This window comes from Neofelis nebulosa, chromosome 10 (genome assembly GCF_028018385.1).
Source record: "Neofelis nebulosa isolate mNeoNeb1 chromosome 10, mNeoNeb1.pri, whole genome shotgun sequence".
NCBI classification, from domain to species: domain Eukaryota; kingdom Metazoa; phylum Chordata; class Mammalia; order Carnivora; family Felidae; genus Neofelis; species Neofelis nebulosa.
Window position 1 is genome coordinate 90,189,812 of NC_080791.1, and position 25,855 is coordinate 90,215,666.

Consider the following 25,855-nt stretch of genomic DNA (forward strand, 5'->3'; position numbering starts at 1 on the left):
GTCCGACTTCGGCTCAGGTCACGATCTCGCGGTCCGTGAGTTCGAGCCCCGCGTCGGGCTCTGGGCAGACGGCTCAGAGCCTGGAGCCTGTTTCCGATTCTGTGTCTCCCTCTCTCTCTGCCCCTCCCCCGTTCATGCTCTGTCTCTCTCTGTCTCAAAAATAAAAACGTTAAAAAAAAAAAAAAAAAAAATTAAAAAAAAAAAAAAAAAAAAAAAAAAAAAAAAAAAAGAAATTAAGGCTGATCTTGAATGCTCGGATTTGGCTTCTCTAAACAAAAGTACCATCTCTCATGACCAGACAGCATTAAACAATCTTGTAAACAGCAGAGTGTGTGGGTCCTCTCAGAGTCTTCTAAGAGCCTAGACTAGCTGTGGGACTCCCTGAGAATGAGATTTCACCATATTTATATCTATAGGCCTTAACCAACAAATGGCCTAAAACCCATCTCTATTAGGAACACTTAGCCACTCTGATACATTCCACATGACTCTCCTCAGGTATATACTGCTGGACTAAAGAACCTATTCATGCTAAGTCCTGATAGAACCACCAGGATTTCCCACCCTGGTTTGATGACCTCTCAGGTATCTCCAAGGATCTCCCAGGTATTAAGAAATTCTGCTTTTAGGAAATCAGTTTTGTTCCATTTAACTAACTCCCAGAGAGTGTTCAAAAGAGCTGAAAATTTCTGGCTCAGATTGCTTCTGCCACCACCAGGAGATGCCATGTTGGTTGACTAGTTGATATATTTAAAAAAAAAAACATTTTTTTAAATGTTTATATTTGAGAGAGACAGAGAGACAGAGTGCAAGTGGGGGAGGGGCTGAGAGAGACAGGGAGACACAGAATCTGAAACAGGCTCCAGGCTCTGAGCTGTCAGCACAGAGCCCAACGCGGGGCTCGAACCCATGAACTGTGAGATCATGACCTGGGCTGAAGTCGGACGCCCAACCGACTGAGCCACCCAGGCATCCCATGACATATTTTGTATGTTGGTGATTATATGTGTGCATCTCCTTGTCGTATAAGCCATGAGTAGCAGGGAACATACGTAAGGCTGTGGAATTCAATCTGCAGTGAACAGGAAAAAGGGATTTATGGCATAACACTGGGCAGTTGGTATCCATATGGTCCTCAGCATTCGAAACTCTGGAGAAGATGCTACATGTAGCCTCAAGGAAATATGCAAGCCAGGTAGAATGAAACAAATAAGAATTATTCAACAGACGTGTTCGCACTAACTAGGTAAGGTTATACCTGGGGTTTAAACTAGTTTCTGAATATCCTTAGTCGCACCCCGGGGATGGGGGGGAAACGGAGTAAATGAGAACTTAAACTTTCCAAGGATTAAGGTTCAAATCCTCTGAAACCTACAGAAGGTCAAATAAATGAGAACTCAGCTCCAGAGTAATAATTCTCGCTGGCACCAGCACGAGGCAGTAGTGATTCTCAAATTTAATATATTACATATAATATAAAAATAAGCTGAAGTTTTAAGGAACGTCCATTATTATTAAAAGGTTTGAGCTTTACTACTCCAACCGTGGGCTCTCTGACAATAAAACACACTGGAGCAAAAAAAGCCCATGAAGTGCAACAAAGAGGTATACTGACTGACAGACAGACAGCCGCTGCAATATGCCACAGGCACTCCAGTCTTTGTGAAACTGTGGAACATGTAGGTTCCAAGGGAAAAACCGCTTCCGAGATCTGTAACGGGAAGAAGCGGTAAGTGACCTCAGTAATAACATTCACTGCTGGGTACAATGTCTTTCCACTTCTTTTTTTGTTTGCGTATTATTGAGAACAAGGCAAGGAAAGACGGCTTTCTCCAGACGGCTTTTTTTTTTTTTTTTTTTTAAACACATGCAGGGATGCTACATCCCTGAATCAGTACTTCGTGGCTGAAAACCCTCCCTCCGGAGACTACCCATGTCAAAGCGGGTAGAGACCTCACAGCGCACTAATAAAGTATCGTCCTTAATGAAGGTTCTCTGTCTCAGGGCTTCCAGATGCATAAAAGTCACATAGCCAAAACCTTTTGGGTTCCGTGGGATTGTGGGTCTCTGGAAGGCAAGCAGCTCTGGTTTGGCATCCATGATCTCTTCATGGTTTTGCCTTATAGGTGCCTCAGACTGATCAAGAATTGTAAGGCGGATTGTACCTTGGAAGGGCCAAGGGAGGTGGCTGTCATACTCTCCTTGCATTGTGTGCACAAAGAGGGATATGTAATTAGCACAGCGCTGAGCCGACGGTAACTGAAGGTGCAGGCGCATGCACAGTTTGTACCCGGGTTTTCCTGTGTAGAATCCAGGGCTATGAATGACAACAGGTTTCTCCTCTTCTTGAGATTTCAAATACATCCCAAAGTTGCCAATCTTCCAGATGTAAATCCCATTGCACTGCTGTGCTTCTATTTCAACAACTTTGTCCTCAAGGGTTCGAATCGTTTGTTTGAGCTCACTTACGTGCATGCTCTGAGTTTCCATTTTAGCAATTAGCTCTCGGATTTGATGGTCTTGTCTTACAAGGCGACCCTCTAACTGCTGAATGGTTTCTTGGAAATTCTGGACCTCTGGGTGACACCCAGTGGAAACCCGGGACGCAGAGGAAGAATCGTATGGAGGCATATCACACTGAGGTACAGGAGGTAACGCAAGGCTTAAACTCTGAACAGCCTGGGCCAACATTCTCATGTGCGACTGGGTATTCTCTTGCAGGTGGCGTGCCAAGTGATTCCTCTGCATCTAAAAACCAAGCACAAGCCTTAGGCTGGGACTAGATACTGTGAGAACTAGGAAGGGACCTAGCCAAGCCAAATAAAAGGTTTTTAAGTAATGTCATCACTTCCCTCAGTCCCCTACCATCTTCTTCAACAAATTCTTGATCTAGTGAGACGATCTTATCTTTTCATCCACTGGAAAAGTGAGGCTATGTGCCAAATACTCTCACCTTTCACTCAAGATAAACCTCCCTCCCACCTACAGAAGTATCAGGATCCATACCCATTCATCTGACTCAGAGACGACGCTCTGCTTGTCCAACATTAATGCTTCACCTGGGCTCTTGCTGGCACTCGCATTTTCAACACCTCAGAGGTTTTGCTCAGTCATCCCCCTTTTCCTTTATCTTCATTCTCTCCCCCTGACCCTTCCCTCCAATTAGTCTTTCCTACTAAAAAAAAGGCACACCTCTCTATTGATCTCACGTCTCTCTTTAGCTAATACCATTTTCTCCCTCTTTCTTTTACGACCAAGAGCAGTCCGTCTGCACTGTCCCCAAGTCATTTATTTTACAAAGCTACTGCAAAGTATAATCTTCCGTGTCTCCACACTCTTCTTAGGTCGTCAAGAACATCCTGTTACATGAAAAAATACTTATGGTAACTTTTATTATAAAAGCAATTTGTGTATATTATAGAAAAACAAAATATAGACGACCAAGATGAAAGTTCCCTATTATCTCACCTAACTACCATTAACATTTTGATACATTTCCTTTAAGTCTTTTTCTCTACACACACATACAGAATCCTCTCAAGAAATGTAATCACGGCATATATCATTTCCTCTTTTTCTTTTTTTTAAAGTTTATTTATTTTGAGAGAGACAGAGAAGTGCGAGTGGGGAGGGGCAGAGAGACGGAGAGAGAGAATCCCAAGCAGGCTCCGTGCTGCTAGCACAGAGCCTGACGCTGGACTTGAACTCACGAAACCACGAGATCGTGATCTGAGCTGAAACCAAGAGTCGAAGGCTTAACTGACTGAGCCACCCAGGCGGCTCTCTTCTTTTTATTCTTAAAATTACTAAATGCATGCTTATTGTAAAAAAGTCAGACAAAAAAAGTATAATGGAAAAGCAAAAACATAGTTGTACTCTCCAGAAAGAATGACTTACAATAATCATCGATCTCAACCATGACACAACTGATCATTAGTCTTGAAACTAATTTTTTGGAGAACATAACCATACCATCTCCTCCCAATTTCTAATACGGTTTGTTCACGACTCCTATGACGGTCTGCTTCTCCTTCCTGTACACACTCACTCTATGATCTCAATCGCACCTTCCATCATCATCAGGCATCCCATCAATATTCTGAGTCCCAGTTTCTGTTTGGAGCTCCAAACTCATACAACAGTGCATGCCAGTCATCTCCCTGTCCACTGGTACTCTCAAATCCACTATGTAACAGAATTTTCTTCATCGGTATTCAATAATTAAAGAAGAAAAAACAAGCTTTACCTTTACATGGCAACCAAAAGTATTGAATGTGCATGGAATTGGGGCTGTAGGACAGTCCAGGTCGTAATGATTAGGCATCTGAAAATCAAAACAAAGGTTAAAAAATGGTTTTCCTTGCATATCATGTTCTAGTTTGATGAGATCACATTTGAAATAAAGATTTACATTTCATCTAAACAAAATCATGTATTGTCTATGGATGCTTTTGCATAATGCAGAGCTGAGTGGTTACAACAGAAAGCGTGTAGCCCACAAAGATTAGTATTTACTTCCAAAGTCACAGAGAAAGGAAACAGCAACATCTCATACCATCCCCCCGAATCGCTCAAAATTCCAGATAACGAGTTTGTTTCTATTGCTGGAAAACTAACGCCCTCTAGGGACACTTCAGAGAAAAAACATCTTCTGACGTCAACTACAACTGCAAACTCAAGGACTGCTGTGGTCCAGGCCATTTAATAGGGACCAGTTAACTGCATGGACCAGTTAATAGGGACCATGCACTGACACCACTGGCTGCACCCATTATTTCCCTCATGACTGTCTCATATGTCCTCTTACTTTTTTTTAACCAGGGCATGCCTTGATTACCATGGGAAGATGCAGATGTTAGAAGGTATTTTAAAGCACATTAATAACAGTTCTAAAGAAAGTCACAGCCTTTGACTTGGGGACTCTAAAACACATTCTTCAAGGTGACACCCATTATGCAAAATCATGTTCTTTGACAGTGGTACCAAATTCCGTTTAGAAATTTAGTTTGGCTCTCCTCATAGATACTTCAATCAGAAATGACCTTTGAGACCACTTACTCCAATTCTTCATGTTGTATAGTCTAGGACAGCAGTCTACAAGATGTTGTGCAATGAGACGCATAATAAATATTTTCAGCATTGTGGGCCTTATGGTTTCTGTCCCAAGTACTCAACTCAACTTACCACTGTGGTACACTAGCCATATACAACGCACAGACACACGGGCATGGCTGTGTTCCAATAAAATGTATTTGCAAAAACGAGCAGTAGGCCAGACTGGCTGGTGTGTTGGTTTGCTGATTCCTGATCTAGAAGGTCAACTTTCTTGTCAGAGATCAGTGGGCAGGTTAGTGGCACAGCCAAAATCAAAACCTAGGTTTTCTCTCTTAACCTAGAGTTTTTTCCTACATTGTTTTATTTTTACTGGGTTTAATATGTGATACATATTAAATATTAAAACAGAGAAAACAAAAACTAAGGAGGTGAGACTTCATAAGCAAAAAGAAGTTTAACACCTTCAAATTAAGGCTCTGTTGGGAAAGAAACTAAAAGACTGTTAAAAAACAAATGGAAAAGTTTAGTCAACTGACTAAACTTGGTTTGCTTGCTGCTACTTAGTAAGGTAATCAATTATGATCTTTGGGTTTGCAGATTTCATGGGTGTGTAAATATTTAGTGACTAATATTCATATTTTGTGGGTAAACTCTCCAAATGTCAAAAGATAGTACTCAGATGGAATTTTCCTTTCTCTATTAATACAAATGTACAACGTTCTACTATAACTACTACTTCTGATGATGCCCATTAGTGACCTATAGCACAAATGACAGAGGCGCTACCAATCCTGGAAATCTCAAAATGTCCCAACGTTTCTCAGGGCCTACAGCTACAAGTAGTGCTCTGCTACTGACCAGGTTTGCTTTCTTCTATTTCACTGTTCTCTCACTCTTTCGGCTGGTCTCTGCAGACCCAAGATCCTTATTTCACAGCGTGCAAATATGTATTTCTCAAAGAGTTTTCTTTCTTTACACGGAGATTTTTTCATTTTTACCTTACAAGTAAGTACCTGGGTTTGGTGGGAATTTTTAAGAAAACACATAAACATGGGTATTATGTTAATGACAGGAATTTTAAGTACTTACAGCTGAATATTTTGTTCTTTCTGAAAGTACTATATTAGTTTACGTGAACATTTTTTCAGTTTTAATACTTCTTCAACCTATATTCATTGTGCTTTACTGATTTAAATTTTTAATTGAAAACCTAACTTGTTTACTTCATCTGATGGAAATATTAACGTAGGAAAGGGAATCATTATACCTGTTCTCTGATAAGCATGGTATTGCAGTATTCACAGATGACATTTGCCAAAGGACAGTTCTGGTCGTGGATCTAAATTTTATTAAAAAAATATGTAAAAAGCATGAGAAAATCTGAAAAAGTAAGAACAGTCTATTTTTATAAAAAGTAATTCTTTCACTATAAACAAACTAAGGACCTCAGTTTGTGCAAAACAAAAATGTAAGAATGATATACAAAGGTTATTTGCCCTCCCTCTGCCAGTGGAGTAATGAGAGATCCATCTTGCCTTCCAGCTCTTTAACAGAGTATGAGTACACATAAGAGAATCTTCTACACCACTTTTGAACCGAGGCACAGCATCTATGACTAGTTTGGACAAAATTTACCAATACTAGGAGTCTCCAAAGGCCCCCTTCCAAAAATTTCAAATAGCCGCATGATGACTTAGGTAAAACTCTTTTCAAGAAGGGTAAAAGAAGACAAATATTATTAGGGCAAGAGGCTTTAGTGCCCAGGTTCTCATGTGCTCCAGACGGAGAGCTCTGTGTTCCAGAATACAATAGATTTGTTCAGTTGATATGCCGAGAAATCATCAAGCTTCCAGTTTAAGTCCATTTAATTTACTGAAGTGTAGAGAGACATCAATTTGCTCTCATTATGCCTCAAACCTTTCTACATTTTTAGCAAGTTAGCAGACTTTTTTTAGTATTTCATCAACCTAATGAATATGCTTGATCTTCTAAGAAAGTAGGAAAAATTACCAAGATGAATTTATAAGAAATAAAGTTTAAAGAAGTATCTTATTAGTTATAAAAAAAGACATAAATTAGAAGTTGGTTATTTCGGTAAAGACATAAGACAGGGATCCAGTTCTAGGATCTCAGTGCTAGCTTTGCCACTGACTACACTAACATAAAATTACTTAACCTCTCCACGTCTCAGTTTCTGAATGGAAAACTGTTCTACGGTTACGGTGTGGTTAAGCACCATGAAGTTTCTTTTTAAAGATACACATTTTAATTGAAGTGCAACATGCACAGAAAAGTGAATTCATTACATGTGTACAACTCGATGAATTATCACCAAAGGGATACACTTTGTGGAATTTAATTTATTCTCCCTAAAGGTTTTAACAACCCATTCTTTTCAAAGTGAAAAGTGTGAGTCTGATAAAGTAATCATTCTACTTGTTTGTCTCTAATCCAAGACTGGTCATTAAAAAAACATATCACATAGGAAAGTAGATTAGCAAGTCTTTCCTAGAAGCTTGTGTTACTCACAGATCTACTATAGTGGTTACGTCGTATAAACAATGTTTTCTAAGAAAGATATACAAGTATAAACCCTACACTTACTTAGCTGGTTTACTGAACCTTCTTTCTTAAACATCAAGCTTCCCACAAATGATCACAGAGACCCGGATTCGGAGTAACATCTTCATCTCTTACCCTCAAATGTACATTAAAAATTTGTTTTAAGAAGTAGAGAAATTAACAAATCCAAGCTGGTACGTGCCTCTTTATCTTCAAATGCCATCAATGCAGCACAGTTTACACAAGAAACCTGTCTCCTTGGACACTCCTTGAGAATGTGAATATTAAGTTGGCATTTTTGGAAGGGACGCTGGCACTGAGGACAATTCATAAGAGCAAATTCACAATGTGCTTGGTGATCCTATAATAAGAAAGAAAGAATTGATTAATATTTGCCAATCTTTTGAAATTTCCTAAAATAATCTCTTCCAAAAATGTACTGTTCTCTTTTACAGAAATGGCTACCGAGACTGCTTTAACACACACCATATAAAGGCCTTAAAGAATTTAAAAATAACGGTTGTGAATTATTTATACAAAGAATGTGAATTCTCAAGTTCACAATTGAACCTGAACAAAAAGGATCCAATTAGGCAACTTGAACTTGAATAAAACTATCCAATTAGGGAAAGAAGTCAGATTTTCTGATGATCAATTGAATATTGTGTCAAAAGGACCATTCCTTCAAAAGGAACTAATTATGGGGGGGGGGGGGGCAAGTTACAAATATGTTTTAAACACTTAATCTCAAATAGAACATAAACAATATTTAATTTCTTATAAAATAACTAAGCTAAGGGGGCGCCTGGGTGGCTCAGTCGGTTAAGCGTCCGACTTTGGCTCAGGTCATGGTCTCGCGGTCCGTGAGTTCGAGCCCCGCGTCGGGCTCTGGGCTGATGGCTCAGAGCCTGGAGCCTGCTTCTGATTCTGTGTCTCCCTCTCTCTCTGCCCCTCCCCCGTTCATGCTCTGTCTCTGTCTCAAAAATAAATAAACTTTAAAAAAAAAAAAAATTAAAAAATAAATAAATAAATAAAATAACTAAGCTAAGAACTGACTTATTTAATTTAAAAACAAATGCTTTTGGGTCACCTTCGAAGCTCAGTGGGTTAAGTGCCCATCTCTTAATCTTGGCTCAGGTTCTGATTTCAGTTTCCTGAGCCCGACACGGGGCCCGAACCCACAAACTGAGAGATCATGATCTGAGCTGAAGTCCAACGTTTAACTCACTGAGCCACCCATGTGCCCCAAGACATACTTTGTATGTTGGTGATTATATGTGCATTTCAAATATAAGTTAATATATTAATATGTGTTGGGGCACCTGGGTGGCTCAGTTGGTTGAGTGTCTGACTTTGGCTCACGTCATGATCGGTTTGTGGGTTCGAGCCCCGCGCCGGGCTCTGTGCTGACTGCTCACAGTCTGGAGCCTGCTTAGGATTGTCTCCTTCCTCTCTCTACCCTGCCCCTGCTCACAGTCTCTCTCTCCCTCTCTCTCTCTCTCAAAAATAAACATTTAAAAAAATTAAATAAAAAAATTGTTATGCTCCTCAGTTTTACTGCAGATAATGTTCACCTAAAAAACTTGTAGTAGAATACTGATTTTTCTTTTAATAAGATTATCCTAGATTTTTTTTTTAAGTTTATTTATTTTGAGAGAGACAGAGACAGTGCAAAGTGGAGGAGGAGCAGAAAGAGGCAGAGAGCCTGACATGGGGCTCAAACCCATGAAACTGCGAGATCATGACATGAACCGAAACCAAGAGTCAGATGCTTAACCAACTGAGCCACCCAAGCACCCCTGACTTTCTTATTATCACCGGGGCAAAGCCACAGGAAATGGAATAAGAAATTTATGGTTTTGGGGCACCTGGGTGGCTTAGTCAGTTGTGCGCCTGACTCTTGATTTTGGCTCAGGTCATGCTCTCATTGTTGTGGGATCAAGCCCCACATAGGGCTCTGCACTGACAGTGGTAAGCCTGCCTGGGATTCTCTCTCCCTCTCTCTCTCTGACCCTCCCCTGCTCATGCGTGCATGATCAGTCTCTCTCTCTCTCTCTCAAAATAAATAAACATTAAAAAAAAAAAAAAAAAAGACGACTTCAAGTTGTTTTACAAAGCTGTAATCATCAAGACAATACGGTACTGGCACAAAAACAGACACTCAGATCAATGGAACAGAATAGAGAACCCAGAAATGGACACACAAATGTATGGCCAACTAATCTTTGACAAAGCAGAAAAGAATATCCAATGGAATAAAGACAGTCTCTTCAGCAAGTGGTGCTGGGAAAACTGGACAGCGACATGCAGAACAATGAACCTGGACCACTTTCTTACACCATACACAAAAACAGACTCAAAATGGATGAAAGACCTCAATGTAAGACAGGAATCCATCCAAATCCTTGAGGAGAAAGCAGGCAAAAACCTCTTTGATCTTGGCTGCAGCAACTTCTTACTCAACACGTCTCCAGAGGCAAGGGAAACAAAAGCAAAAATGAACTACTGGGACCTCATCAAAATAAAAAGCTTCTCCACAGTGAAGGAAACAATCAGCAAAACTAAAAGGCAACCGATGGAATGGGAGAAGATATTTGCAAACGACGTATCAGATAAAGGGTTAGTATCCAAAATCTATAAAGAACTTATCAAACTCAACACCCAAAAAACAAATAATCCAGTGAAGAAATGGGCAAAAGACATGAATAGACACTTCTCCAAAGAAGACATCCAGATAGCCAACCGACACGTGAAAAAATGCTCATCATCAGGGAAATACATCACTCATCATCAGGGAAACACAAATCAAAACCATGAGATACTGCCTCACACCTGTCAGAATGGCTAATATTAACAACTTAGGCAACAATATATGTTGGTGAGGATGTGGAGAAAGAAGATCTCTTGCACTGCTGGTAGGAATGCAAGCTGGTGCAGCCACTCTGGAAAACAGTATGGAGGTTCCTCAAAAAATTAAAAATAGAACTACCCTATGACCCAGCAACTGCGTTACTAAGCACTTATCCAAGGGATACAGGTGTGCTGTTTCAAAGGGGTACATGCACCCCAATGTTTATAGCAGCACTATCAACAATAGCCAAAGTATGGAAGAAGCCCAAATGTCCATCAATGGATGAATGGACAAAGATGATGTGGTGTATATACAATGGAGTATTACTCGGCAATAAAAAGAATGAAATCTTGCCATTTGCAACTACGTGGATGGAACTAGAGGGTATTATGCTAAGCAAAATTAGTCAAAGAAAAACAACTATCATATGACTTCACTCATATGGTGACTTTACGATACAAAACAGATGAACATAAGGGAAGGGAAGGAAAAATAATATAAAAACAGGGAGGGAGACCAAACATAAGAGACTGTTAAATATGGAGAACAGACAGTTACTGGAGGGGCTGTGGGAGGGGGATGGGCTAAACGGGTAAGGGGCATTAAGGAATCTACTCCTGAAATCATTGTCACACTATATGCTAGCTAACTTGGATATACATTTTAAAAATTAACTAAATTTTAAAAAAAGATCGTTAAAAATTTATGGTTTCTAATTATATTTATATTCAATTATGAAAGAATCGGGATAATAAGCAAAAATTTATTAACCAATCACTATATGCTAGGCACAGATGGGACACAGCAAAGTGCCTATTCTCTAGGAACTGCCTTGCATATATGCTAACTGCTAGAAAATAATTTTTAATACCTCAAGATGCCTCAGTTCCATCTTGTGCAAACAACCTTCATTTGGACATTTCACCATCAGAGAAAGAATCTCTCGTTTTGCAAAATTGTCAGGAAATAGTTGATTTTCCAGCAGTATTTCATTGTCAACTGGACATTTGTGACCTGCATCCCTAAAAGAAAACAAGTAAGATACATACATTTATTAGATTTAAACAAATGTTAATGTTAGAAAACACAAAATTTATGTTAACAACTTGAATAAATTTAAAAGAACTAAAAAAAAAAAAACAAAACCCACAAACTTTCATTTGCCACATACAAATTCTCCACTTACTATTTCCTATGGAAAATAATTTAACACCTTATATTGCATATCACCAAAATAAACTGTCTTTCGGTGGACAGTTCAACAGTTGTTCTTCACTGAAATGAATACAACTAGCACCATTTTGATTACCTATCAAAAACTATGGGATTTTAGATTTGGGGATAGATTTTAAGTAAAAAATGAGAAAAAATACTTGAATGAAATCTTATTTTGACTGGCATGAGCTGAAATGAGAGTTCAGGGTGGGAATTTTGGCAGTCTGGCAGGTTTCTGTTCTGTCGGCAGCCGTACTGGGTACCAGTGAGACAGAGCTCGATGTGCTGCTCACGTGCTAACATGTCTACAATGTGTTGCTCGGTTACAAGTAAAAGTTAAACCAATTAGCAGTACCCTTACCAGACCACATTTTTAGATTTACTCTGAACAATCCTTACAATATTCTGGCTCACAGGCAACAGAAGCTTTCCTTTATGTTTAAGGTACAAGTTAGACAACCTCTATGTCCTGATTCCCAGTGGTTTATTCGATCTTATGATGGAAAAGCCATCCCCAGGAAGCTTGGTCGTCTGTCACTCCCTTTTAACTTTTTGAGACGTCTCAACCTTTAACTGACAAAATGTGGCAGGTTGGGGAGGCTAGACAATCACTCGAAAATTTGTTGAGCAGCTCCTATGTATAAACCGATAGTACTAATTGCTTTGGCAGGTAAAAAAACTGCTAAAAAATGGGGCCTGCTGTCAAATGTCTTAGAAGCAGTAAAGGTGAGAAGCATGGTCTTTATGGAGCCTGTCTCAAAATGCATACTGTTACTACATTATCAAATACTTTCTGACAAGCATAGAAATAGATGCTCCGGGGCACCTGGGTGGCTCAGTTGGTTGAGAGTCTGACTTTGGCTCAGGTCATGATCTCATGGTTTGTGAATTTGAGCACCACATTGGGCTGTCTGCTGCCATCACAGAGCCTGCTTCAGATCCCTTGCCCCCTCTCTCTCCACCCCTCCCCTGCTCCTGCGCACATGCTCTCTCTCAAAATTAAATAAAAACATTAAAAAAAAAAAAAAAAGAAAGAAAGAAATAGGTGCCCCAAACCTAAGTGATGGATGACTAAAAGAAAATAAGAACAATCTTACACAGTAAACTGGAAACCACTGTCCACAGCATTAGCAATCACTCCAAATGGAAATGGAATTGGATTGAGATGTATTTTGATTCCCTGAATGACCATAACAGATGAAAAGTTTCAGAGCTGTTCCTTTAAGAATTTTAGAGTTAAAGCTAAGTGGTCATTTCTAACTTAGAGGGAGAGAGAAACAAAAAAAAAAGGCTCAGACTTCCTTTTGTGGGTTTTACTTCCTTTTCAGACCACTGTCCCACTACTTGCAAGAATATTTTGCTATTAAAAAACTGCTAAAGATTCGTTACCTTCCTGGGATGCATGACACTTGGTAAAATACTATACATTTCTACCTATAGGAAAATCAACAATCCATTTTTGTTACCTACATACAATATAGATAAGAATCATAATAAACAACAACAAAAAATTGAGCCTTTAACATCATTATCGTGTATATTCTAAACCAGTGGTTTCAACCAGGACAATTCTGTCCTCTATGGGACATTTGGCAATATCTGGAGACACTCTGGGTCTCAGAGCTAGGGAGGACGGAGATACCACAGCATCTATGAGCAGAGGCTGGGCATGCTGCTAAATCATCCTACAATAACTTCCCATGACAAAAAGTTCTCTGGCCCAGAACAGAAAGTGAGGAGGATAAGAAAACCTGCCCTAGACAGACCTTAGCAATCCAATAATGGGTGACACATCTTTTTCAAAAAGTGATACAAGCCACATGTTCCCTTCTAACTTAAATTAAGCCAAGTCCCAAATATGGATGTAGTTATCCAAAATTCAAGTTTTATAGAAAAGTTAATTTAAAAGTTGAAAGAGAAAAACTTGAAGACTAGTGAATAGTCAGCTTAAGAATGATTTTACCAATATAACTAGATATTTACTGAAGAACATAAAATACCCCCACTTCTTCCAATATTTTTGCTCTGAACAGAACTCCTTAGTCACCCAGAAATATTCCCATCTACTTCTGAATTATAGTAAAATGTATCTATTTCTCAGGAGATGAACTTGAATCACCTGTGGAAATCCCATACACCTTCATTCGGTTAAAGCAACCATGATTTACTCATGTTTTACTGAGTACCTACTGTGTGTCAGCCATTGTTCTTGGTACTTAGAAAATATCAAGAAATAAAACAGATCTCAACCTCTGCTCGGAGCTTTCTTCCAGTTAAACCAGCAGACAACAAACAAATTGTCTGGTATTTCAGAGGATGGAAATTGCTAAGGAAAAAAGAAAAGTAGGTAAGGGACATTGGGAGTGTGGAGGAAGGTAGGCATGCTGTGGTATGAATAGGGTCGCCAGGGTACCTATGAGAAGGTGAGATGTGAGCCACACTGGAGGAAGGGAAGGGTCAGCTAAGCAGTCAGCTGAAGTAAGAGGGCTCCAAGCAGAGAGAACAGTTAAAGCCAACTCCCCAGGGCAAGAGCACACTTGACATGTCCAAGAAATAGCACAATGAACTGGTGGAAGGAAGGGGAGCGTAGCAGAGAGGCAGTCAGCAAATGGACTGAGCCTATCATCCCAGATGACCTGATGCCATATTCTTAGCAGAGATGACATCATCCTACTTATTTTACCAGGTTTTATTTAGAACAGTCTGGAAGAAGGCAAGGGTAGAAGCAAGAGGCCTGTGATGGCTGATGGTGATTCAGCTGGCAATAGCAGTGGAGGCAATGAGAAGGAGTTCGATTTTAGGTGTATTATGAAGGTACAGCCATCAACTAATACTTCCTTAAAACTAGTGGTCATTTTATGGGTGCCTGAATCTCCCAGTCTGTTAAGCGTCTGACCCTGGATTTGGGCTAAGGTCACGATCTCACTTGAGATTTGTGAGTTCGAGCCCCATGTCTGGCTCTGCACTGACAATGCACAGCATGCTTGGGATTCTCTCCCTCCCTCCCTCCCTCGATCCCTCCCTTCTTCCCTCCCTCCCTCCCTCCCGCACCTGCTCGTGCTTGCTCTCTCTCTCTCTTTCAAATAAATAAATAGAAACTTAAAAAAATAAAAAATAAAAATATTGGTGATTTTACAGTTGTCTATAGGCACCAGGTAACACAATTTTACATGGCTACTAAAATAACTGATCACTTAAGAGTAGCATTCCTTGTATGATTGAGACTTTCAGATTCTAGTAGCATCATCATTTAAGGTACATTTATTTTTTTTACAAGCTTTTATTTTTAAGTAATCCCTACACCCAATGTGGGGCTCAAACCCACAACCCCAAGACTGAGAGTTGCACATTCCAACTGAGCCAGCCAGGTGCCCCTAAGGTACATTTATTTTATATTATTTTCTTAGAGCATAGAGACTCACCTCCTAGTGTGCAACAGAAGGGTTTTAAGTAGAAGTAGCTGATTTACCTGTTTATTTACCTGAGGGTCAGGAGGGGACAAGACAGCAGTTACTTTTCCCACCGCAGCAGAAACTGGAATAAGAATCTAAATTTCTCCACTTGCTGTCCAGTGTTCTTTTCCCTAAGTAACTTGTTACGTGTAAGACTAGCCCCAGAAGGGCCTGTGTTCTAGGTGATAATGTTGTCTGTGCTTGGCTCCGTTACGGGACACGGCTCTGACACTTACGTACCTTATTGATTTGATGATGCAAGCTCTGCAGAACCTGTGGCCGCACGGTGTCTGCACTGCCTCCCGGAGAGCCATCAGGCAGATGGGGCACTCATACTTGCTCTCCAGGGGCGGGTCAAACTCCACGTCATACCCCTGGGTCTCTTCCATGAAAGAGCTGGAGAGGTTCCCCGTGCTGGCGGTTCCACTCACACTGTCATCTTTCGCCGCAGCGCTACAGGAGCTGGCCATGGCGGCACAGCAGTCACTCTCAGACTGGCTGGATCCGCAGCTGTTTTCACAGTTTAGCAGACTCATAGTAACGTGATTATCAACCGCTCTGTAGGAACAGTGAGAAAAGAATGCATTAACACGTGCACACAGGCACACACGTATGTCATAGCCTACCTGTACACTTCACCTTTCGGTTGATATGCATTAGCTATGTTAACGTTATTCACAGAAGACTTTCAAAGTTCTTTGAGTTTTGCTTCATGACTACGATTCTTATTTTTAAAATATTTTTTATATTTTTGAGAAAGACAGAGTGCGAGCAGGGGAGGGGCACAGAGAGAGGGAGACACAGAATCCGAAGCAGGCTCCAGGCTCCAAGCTGTCAGCACAGAGCCCGACGTGGGGCTCGAACCCACAAACCATGAGATCGTGACCTGAGCCAAAGCCAGACGCTTAACCAACGGAGCCACCCAGGCGCCCCATGACTATGATTTTATAATGAGCTAAGGGGTCCATGATCTAGGAGAAAGAGAGAATACGAGGTTAACGGAAGAGAAGCACCTCAACTGTAAAGCTTAGCTCTATCATAATTATCTGCTTATATGTCTGTTTCCTGTCACTGAAGTCAAGAATTTCTATATCCTCAGTACTTACGCTCTTTCACATAATCGGTATTCATTAAGCATCTACTGAAGAACTGAATTATGCTACGGAAGTTCCTTCAAGTATCCTAAACCGAAGAGCATGGTGTGACCAGCAAGCACTGCAAGGAAGAGCACTAAACAAGGAATCAAGTGATCACCTGCCCTACTAGATGCGTGATTTGGGGCAACCTAACAATTTGGATCTTGGTTTCTTCTAGACTTAAAATTCTCCAAGTATTTCTAAATATTCAGTGTGGGGATTTCTATTACGTAGAAAGAATGGAATTAAAAATATATACGTGTATGTCCTTCTGCCTTCAGTCAGATCAAGTGACTGTGTCTCATTATCAATGACTGGAAAAACACGTGAGGTTTCATCTGCCTAAGGAAAACTATTGCTTTCACGGGTAGGTGGGAAACCTTTAAATTCTAAACCATTATAGTATTTATGAAGTATAAGCTAATGTCTAAAAGCAACTCACAGCCTATGTAACCAAGTCTCTGTTGTAGATAATTACACCTGAGGGAAACCGCTAACATATGCTATAGTTCTAGAAACTACTGTAAGCCTCTAGTCAATATGGTAGACAATTATCCCCTGCCTGCTTCATTCTCCTATGAAAATCCTGGCTGCCACTATGCCAAACACTGGGTTAAGACAGTAATCCTGCATCTTTTTACGACTACAGATACCTTTTTCTTCTTCTCAAAGAGATCTACAAAGGAGGAGGCACTGTTCTGGCTAGAGAGTGTGTGAAGTGACGGGAAGCTTAGGTACGGGAATTTAACGATCTGGGTTTCACTCTCTTCTCCATCATTTGATGTATGACCTGAACAAGTTAGGTAACATTCTATGCTTCAGTTTCCTCATCTATAAATGGGGATAATAACAGAATCCACCTCAGAATTACTGCGGATTAAATGCATTATATGTGCAAGGCCCTTGAACTGTGCCTGAAAGAATGAGTTATTAATTATGTGCAGCTCTATACAGTAATTTTATTTAATAATTTTATTGTCCCCATTTTATCAAAGTGGAAACTATGGAGCATAAAAGGGTTAAGTAACTTGCTAGTAAGTTACAGGTAATACTTGAATTGTTTCCCAACATTCATACGAAGCATCCACTGACCAATTCCCTAGCATTAAAAAAAATTCTAATATTATAACCAATTACTGTTAGGAATACACAGTCATGGCCTTCTCACTATGTAAGCTGCTTTATAACAATATCCTGGGCCTCATTCCATGTTTTGGTTTGGCTGCTCCTAGTTTGCAGAAGTATTTTGGTGTGTACAACAAACTGTTACCAGTTACTACTTCAGTGATTCACTGACTTTTACTTCTATTATTTCTGAACTTTTGACAAAGCACTGCCTTAATTATTGTGGGATGCAACCACTTATTTTTACTGCAAAGTGAATAAATATTGAAAACGGCCTTGTCATAAATCATGGCTTACATCCATGGTATCTGGGTATATATTATAATCCAAAGAGTATACTGTTAAATATCTTAGGCAAGGGACAGATGTAGTATGGTGATGCACAAAAATGTGCTCCTCTAAGATCAACAGGTGCTAAGGAGAAAGGTTCTAAGATAAAGAAATCAACATGGTAGGTCTCGAATCGGTCCATTTTAAGTCAATGGAAAATTCATTCATGGCGAAATACAGAACTCCTATGAAGTAAAATGATATAAAGCAAAATACTGAGCAAGTACGTTTAATCTGCTACTAGCTTCAGAAACAGAACTGTTCACCACCTCTTTAAAATCTATTCCTAAAGTGCAAAGACTTGTTAAATGTCCTGCAATGACCAAGTGTTGCAAAATAGTCCACCGTTACGTCTTAATTTTGAATATAAATTCAAGAGGGATTCCCCTTCCTAGGCACTAACGATTTTCCTCCTGGAGGCAAGGATTTGAACAACTTCTTTTGAAATCAAAGTAGCCCAAACTGCAAAGACCTCGCCCTTACACTTCTGAACTACTGAGAATATAATGAATGAAGACTGACACCCTGCTCATGTTAAGGGCAACCAGTGCCTGAATGAAACACACACACATTCCTTCCTTGAATTACAAAAAGGCCACCCCAACCTCAAAATCAGAAAAACCTCTTCTATCTTCCCCAATAATCACAGGGGAGCGGATAATATGGCAGTGGTCAGGTTCACAAGGCCAACATTCAGATTTTCTTTACAAGTTTTTCTCGTTTCTACGCCCGTGTAGCAAGACATTAGTAACAAGTTCTCCGGAGAAACACGCCAAGGCTATACATTCAAGCTGCTCATACTTTAGGTGCTTTCTGTTCACATTCAAGACAGTCCTAGCTCTTAACTGGAGTTCCCCTAAAACCAAATACTAGGAACAGCTTTATCAACCCCGCGTCTGGAACAATCGCTACCACTGCCGAATGCAGGGGCGGGGGAGGAAACATTCCTGTCATCTGAACCTTTTTTTTTTTTTTTTCTTTTACTTTCTGCCTGGGATGTCTATCGAGTTCAACAGGGAACCTGAAAACAGCTTTCCCATAACAGTGACAGAAAACGGTGGGAACTTAAAAGGTTCCCCCCCCCCACCCCCCTGTTTTAAAAAGCTGGTAACAACTCGGAGGGACGGGAAAATCCAGGAGGCGATGTCCTTTTCTGGGAAGGGGAATACGCCGGGTGCAGAGAGGTAGGGCTAAGGAAGGGGGCGCAGGATTCCCGTCGGAGGATGGAATGACGAGGCCCCCACAAGCAGGGGGAGCAGAGGTGAGTGGAGAGGGGGCGGCGAGGGGACAGAGAGCGGCCTCCCCTACCTCTGGGGAGCGAGGGGACTAAGGGCGGCCTCCCTAACCTCGGGGAAGCAAGAGGATAGGGCACGGCGACCCCAACCAGTGAGAAACGGGAGAGGGGGCGGCGTCGGCAACCTCTGGGAAGAGAGGCCGCGGCCACTGGGAGGAGATGTCCGAGAAAGACTCACCGCTCCCGTCCGCTGGGCCGCCGACTCCACCCGGCCGCACGACTCCGCTCCGCCAAGACTCCTCACTCCGAGCTGAGACTGCCTGCACGCCAATCTCTCCACCCGAAGGCCTCTTCGGCCGCGACCCCGGGCAGCCCGGAGCCCCAGCCCCAGCCGCGGACGCCCCTACTTCCGCCTTCTCTGCTTGCCCTGGACAGCGAGGGGCGGGGATCGGGCCGGGGCGGGGACAGAGCGGACGAGCCGGGGCGGGGCTCCCCCTGGCGGCGGTCCTCCACGGGCGCGCGGGCTTCGGCGCAGGCGCGGGGCAGGGTCAGCTGTGGATCTCGTGCACTCCTCCTGGGATTCCTTTGTCGCTTGGATAGGTATCCATCTGGGAATTCCTTGCACCGCAGTCCTGAACTGGTGTGTGTGTGGTGGTGGTGTGTTTTTATAGCTTCCCTATCCAAGCAGGAGAAAACCCCAAATGGGCTTAGATCACTTGCCCTTCGGGAATTCTTAAATAGCTCCCCAGCTCCACCCTCCTTGCCAAGGAAGTTTCCAAGGTACTTAGAACCCTCTTTTATCATCTGGTCCTTCTCCTTCAACCAGTCCGAGGGAGTCAAGCCCATATATTAAACATTTCTCTGAAACTGCTGCCAATGACATCATCCTCTTTTCTGTCACTGTCATGAGAAAGCTATTTTGAATTCCCTGTTTAACTGGAAGCAAACGTCAAAGCAATGTAACAAGCACTTTGCAGGAGATAAACAAAAGATTTTCATCCACCTCTGCAAAGGTGGCTCGTGTTCATCTCTAAGGGGAGGCATTATAGGGTAGTGGTTGCACAGTTTTAAAATCACTTTTAAAGGACATGTGAGAGGGGGGAAAAAGACTACTAAGTTAGAGAGTGGTAAAAAGTGAAGACAGAAAGGCAGGTGAGGGCTAGATCAGGCAGGGTCTTGTAATCCACGCAAAGGAGATTTATAAGGAGAGAAGGGATATGATGTCATGTATGGGAATCACTCTGGCTGCTTTATGAAGAGTAAGGACAAGGACGGAAACAAGAGGAAGGGGGAAAAGAAAGATTGCAGTCATCCAGGAAAGACAGAGACTTGAACTGGTGGGTAGCAGCGGATGTGATTAGAAGTGGGCAGATTCTGGATACATTTTAGAGGGAGACAGCCATGTCATAAAACTTGCTGATTGGGTGTGAGCTGGTGATAACAAAGGACTGTGATATTTTTTTTTAATTTTTTTTTCAACTCTTTTTTATTTATTTTTGGGACAGAGAGAGACAGAGCATGAATGGGGGAGGGGCAGAGAGAGAGGGAGACACAGAATCGGAAACAGGCTCCAGGCTCTGAGCCATCAGCCCAGAGCCTGACGCGGGGCTCGAACTCACGGACCGCGAGATCGTGACCTGGCTGAAGTCGGACGCTTAACCGACTGCGCCACCCAGGTGCCCCAGGACTGTGATATTTTTGACGAGCAACTGAGTGGATGGGGAAGAATGAAAGAGGACCAGGTTGGGAAAGGAAAGAATCAGGAGTTCCATGTTTGACCTGCTGAGGCGTATGTTGTTTGCTAGTATGTAATTAGAGACTTTTAGTAAGCTGTGGAAGTAAGGCCTCTGAAGCTTGAGGGAGAGATCAGATCTGGAGTGGTAAATTTTTGAGCAACCACCACATAAAGTGTTTCGAATCACCTGAATGATATCATCTATGGCGACCATATTTAGGGAAGAGATGCAATCTGGTATCTGCAATGTGGGTAGAGGCACCTTACAGTCAGATTCTTTCTCACGCCAGAAGCAGGAAGAGCATGAGAGTAGATAGATTAACCTTTGAGAAAATTACAGATCAAGAATGAATCAATCAATCAGAAGAGGAATTAGATGAGATGGAACCTAGAAAAAGGTCAGAGATCCAGCGTGGCATTTCCCATGTACGTTCTATTTGGGGGAGGAGGTGCCCTGGGTCCAATCTCCCCCTAGCTGTCCATTTTCAAAGGCAGGAATTTTGGAAATGGCCCGATGTCATTAATCGTTGAGTTGCAGAGGCAGTTACCTATTGAACGGTTTCATGATTGCCAACAGTGGCTAAACAAAGCCAAAGGAGCATATGAAGGAATGTTATCCAACAGAAGATTCCGGCCTTGGAATATACTTTGAGTATAAGTTTCAGGATAACCCCATCATTTCTCCCTTCTTGCTCCTCCCACCCCCATTCCACCAAAATAAGGGAAAGTTCTCATAACAAGGTTGGGAGTAAATAGTGAGGAGTGAGGGTAGGTCGTGGGGAGCACAGAGAGAAGTGAGTGAGGTGTGTGGACAGGTAGATGTGTATGGGAAGGCTTCTGGAGAAACTTCAGACACTGATAACAGGCTCTGGGGCTGTGCACTTGGCTCAGTCTACTGTTCAGGTTGAGAGCAGACTCTGAGCCACTAGGAGACAAAAGGTTAATTTTGAGCCTGCCTTCAATTAGAAGTTCCCAAAACTCTCTGGCAGGGACACCTGGCTGGCTCATTCACAGCAATATGAGACCCTTGATCCCAGGATTTCTGATTTAAGCCCCACATTGGGTGTAGAGATTACTAAGAAAAACAAATTTTAAAAAGTCATTATGGCAATGAGTTTTCTTTGGTAAAGCCAGTCTATTAGCAGGGACGAAAAATACTTGCCCTTTTTCTCTACCCTCTTCCCAAATCCCAGGCCAGAACCCAGACATTTTGTGGGTACGCTCATTTTTTTCTACTCTTGGGGAGAGGAGGGGATCTCCTTTTTTTTTTTATTCATTTGGGAGAGCGGGAAATGATGGGTGAGTGTCCAATGCATTGGGACAAGTTTTTTCCTTGTTCAAGCAACAATTTCCATTGTTCAAGCAATGTTGAGATGATAAGTTGACCCAATTTATTGCTTTCCTTGAGGGAAAGAATGTACCAGCCAGAGGAGGTCAGTATCTGATCTATTTGTGAGTTGTATTTTCAATGTAAATGAATTGCTTTTGTCTGATGTTTAGATTTGTTTGCCATGAGCTGAGTTAATGTGCAGGCACTCTGGGTGGAAAAAATCAGTTTTTGAACTGACAGCTGAGAGTCAGGTTAATTCATCAAGATAAATGATACCTTATGGCTTCTCTTGGTACATTCTCTCTGGACACATTTTTAAAAATTACTATTAAGAAACATCATCCAAAACTTGAAATAAAGCAGAAGGAGGGCTACATGTCCTTTCAGTGTCATTTTTAAACATGTTTGCCTAATTAACTCTTTAATTATCTACATCAGAGAATTTGCCTGTGTTTGACTTTGCTGTTTATTATTTGATTAGAAACCAGATAGACACTGGTTTCTGGTTTCCAGAAACCAGATTTCTGTCCAGTTAAAAAAGGTAACCCCAGGGGCGCCTGGGTGGCTCAGTCAGTCGAGCGTCCGACTTGGGCTCAGGTCATGATCTCACAGTTCTTGGGTTTGAGCCTCACATCAGGCTCTGGGCTGACAGCTTGGAACCTGGAGCCTACTTTGGGTTCTGCGTCTCCCTCTTTTTCTGCCTCTCTCCTGTTCACACACACTCTCTCTCTCAAAAATAAGTAAACATTAAAAAAATTATCAAAAAAAATGTAACTCCAGAGGTTAATGCACAATAGGATGTTAACCAATTTTGTATCAAGTAAGCAGGCGAATTCATTTCAGCATTCCTTTGACCAACTGTATAAAATCTCTGCTTCTCTAAGTCTTCTTTGCACCAGCTTTATTATCTTAACTATTCTTTCATTAATAGTTTGAATAAAATCTTAGACATGTGTTCATTCTATATTTATATGGTAATCTGGTGTTTAACTTTCTGAAAAGTCTACTTTAATGTTACGTTATAACATTCCTACTCAACCCTGCTTCTTTCCAGTGTTTACAAATGGAATAAATTGCTCAGATTTTTGCATGTTTGATGGTTAATCTTTTGAATCGGATGAGGTTGGACCTCTTAGGACATGAGGATTCTTAAAAAACAAAACAAAACAAGACTTTAATCATGGCAATGTAACACAAAACCAAAAATGTATATATTAGATTTTGGTTTATCCATAAATTGGAACACGTGGAGACTTACCATTTAGGAAGCTTCTGAGCTCAAAAGCCTGATTTGTGTACGTTCCCACTGGATGCTGGGTATGGAGATTCTCACACCAGCACTGGAGAGCAGAGTATCTGACACAGGACAATAGCAAGTGTCCTGAATTGTGGCTTGAGCTTGCTTGTTAGGAAGAAGAGGAAAATATTTCCAGTGTTCCTGATTAGAATTTATAATATAATTTTCCCAAAAGGCAATTAAATAAGTAATGATTAGTTTCATTGAATTGCCCACAATGTAGTTGAAATAATGTCTTTTATACAACAGAATTATTTTCAGTAATTGTATCTTTTCACTGCAAACTATTTCAGATACAATATGAGTCAAATAGTCTTTTGTGGGGCAGACTGGGAAACTAGTCCCAATTTATAGCATTGTTTTTATAGAAAATATGTATTTTGTTCCAAATAACTAAATAAAAATGCTTTGGGGAGAATATACAGTTCTTTTATAGATTGGGAACAGCCTACAATGAGGTTTATTACAATGATAAAATTAAGCGAATTAAAAGCTGCTTTACTAAAAGGGAATGAAGAGGAAGTGTGTGTGTGTGTGTGTGTGTGTGTGTGTGTGTGTGTGTGTGTGTGTGTATGCATGCGTGGGTGTGTTTGGTTAATGCGATCACACCTTTTAGTTTCTTATCACACAAAGTAGGACATTTCCAGGTTCCTGAGGCTTTTGCCTATCTTTGCTTTTTTCATATGGTGCTGTTGTTAATACCTTGTGATAGTTACAAACAAAATGATTTTCAGTTTCAAATTAAACTTTCAGCCACCAAAATTTCACCCACCAAAATATCCTACTTTCACCCCAATTTCTGCAAAAACAGAACAGATTCTTTCTGGATTTTCTAAGTAGAACATTTCATTAACAAATAATGAGACTGACCACTTCCTTATAACAAAGTCATTTTCATGTTCTGAATGACAGCTGATACTCCACTGCTTTTCTGAAGGAGATTCAGTAGGGGTACAGCATTCTAATAATTATGGTGAATTAACGATACTCTTTGAAGATTTGATACATGCACACTGGAAGATTTCCAAAATTTTTTGAGGATGGTGGTGATGGTAAATTTTTCTTAAGGTATTTATTAAAGATCATTTGCATTTTTTGTTTTCTGCATCAGTGAACTAGGAATATGAGCAGTAAATGCCGGAAGTTAATGAAAAAGAGACAATTTTAGCTATGACCAGGCAGGCATGTTTTCTGATAGGAAATCCCTCAGAACTAAATTGAGAAAATGCCAAATATCATACTCCAGAGAGGAAATAAAGTGTTAGAAATTGGAACAAAACTGGAAACTAGAATGATTCATCAGCTTTAGTTCCGTCGCTCTTAAAATAGTTTATATTTATTTCACTTCTTATATCAAGTATTTCCTATGTAATTAAAATGCCTCAAAATAATGTTAAAGAATGTACAGTTTCCTGTGCATGGCTATGCCTGTGGTAAATTGTTCCTCTAAGGCTCTTTTTACTGAATTTGCTTTTATAATGTGTCAATGAACTTTTGTGCATGACTCTTTGTCCATACCTTAAATTATGACTTTAAGATGGTTTCCTTCAATGGAAATTGGTAGGTCAAAGGCTATGAATATTTATTACTTCTGTTACAAATGACTTTGCAGAAAGACTGTCAATTTGTGTCCCATCTGGTTCTTGGTGTGTATTTTGTTCATTCTTCCTACGATTCTAGGATTGAGTATTATTTAAAAAAACAAATCAACACCCGCCCCCAGGGAAAACTCCCCCTCCCTCCGCCCTCCTACACACTGCAGTAACTTAAAAAAACTTAAAATTCACATACAAGATAACATAGTCATGCTACAGAAGGGTGAAAAATACAAGGCGATTTTCCCCCTTATATTTTTGGAACTTAGTTCTACTTTCTTCAAGTACTATTGTGATAAAAAAAAAAAAATATGACCAACTTAGCACTTAAAAACAAGGCTTTGCTATTTACATAATCTATATTTGGGAAGGAGGGGAGCGAGCTTTAGGGCCACTATACCATGATCCCTGCCTTCATTAAGCTCACAAGACCTTTTTTTTTTTTTTTAACTTTATTTATTGTGAAAGAGAGAGAGAGAGAGAGCATGAGCAGGGGACGGGCAGAGAGAGAGGAGACAGGAGACAGAGCCTCCCAAGCAGGCTCCGTGCTGTCAGCGCAGAGCCCAACGCGGGGCTCCAACCCACAAACTTTGAGATCATGACCTGAGAGAAATCAAGAGTGTCACTTAACCAAATGAGCCACCCAGGCACCCCAAACGTCCCAAGACTTTTGACATGAATCCAATCTACAGCCACCTCTAAAAATGGCCTCTGTTTTTTGCCGACATTCCACTGAGGAAGATGAGACCCCAGTGCATTCAGAGGAGAAGGGAAGGTGGACTTTGGAGCCATAAATTGGCAAACTTGAAAATGGCTATTTACAAGTATTGATAACCTGGGTTTGGGAAAGGTTACAGCTTCTAGTCACTAAAACGTTTACGATTTGTAGAAAGTTTATGGCATTTATCTAAGAGAGTGGAAAGTTTGTGTAGGCAAGT

The 25,855-nt window shown here is 40.9% G+C and overlaps 1 protein-coding gene across 1 annotated transcript; it reads right to left on the minus strand.

Moving 5' to 3' along the window:
* Positions 1-1,441: 1,441 nt before the first annotated feature.
* On the minus strand, positions 1,442-19,396 carry TRAF6 (TNF receptor associated factor 6). The gene is made up of 7 exons (XM_058688651.1): positions 19,199-19,396; positions 15,376-15,693; positions 11,340-11,490; positions 7,820-7,978; positions 6,323-6,394; positions 4,247-4,324; positions 1,442-2,748 (listed from the first exon to the last, which is right to left on the minus strand). Exons 2-7 carry the CDS (start codon positions 15,669-15,671, stop codon positions 1,879-1,881), a joined length of 1,626 nt encoding a protein of 541 aa, XP_058544634.1. The 5' UTR covers positions 15,672-15,693; positions 19,199-19,396; the 3' UTR covers positions 1,442-1,878.
* Between the last annotated feature and the right edge of the window lie 6,459 nt (positions 19,397-25,855).

Coding starts and splice junctions, on each gene's coding strand:
- TRAF6 (XM_058688651.1), bottom strand. CDS start 15,671: ATGAGTCTGCTAAACTGTGAAAACAGCTGCGGATCCAGCCAGTCTGAG. Junction 4,325..6,322: donor CCATGCTTATCAGAGAACAG/GTATAATGATTC, acceptor TTTGATTTTCAG/ATGCCTAATCATTACGACCT. Junction 2,749..4,246: donor CTTTTGGTTGCCATGTAAAG/GTAAAGCTTGTT, acceptor CTTGGTTTTTAG/ATGCAGAGGAATCACTTGGC.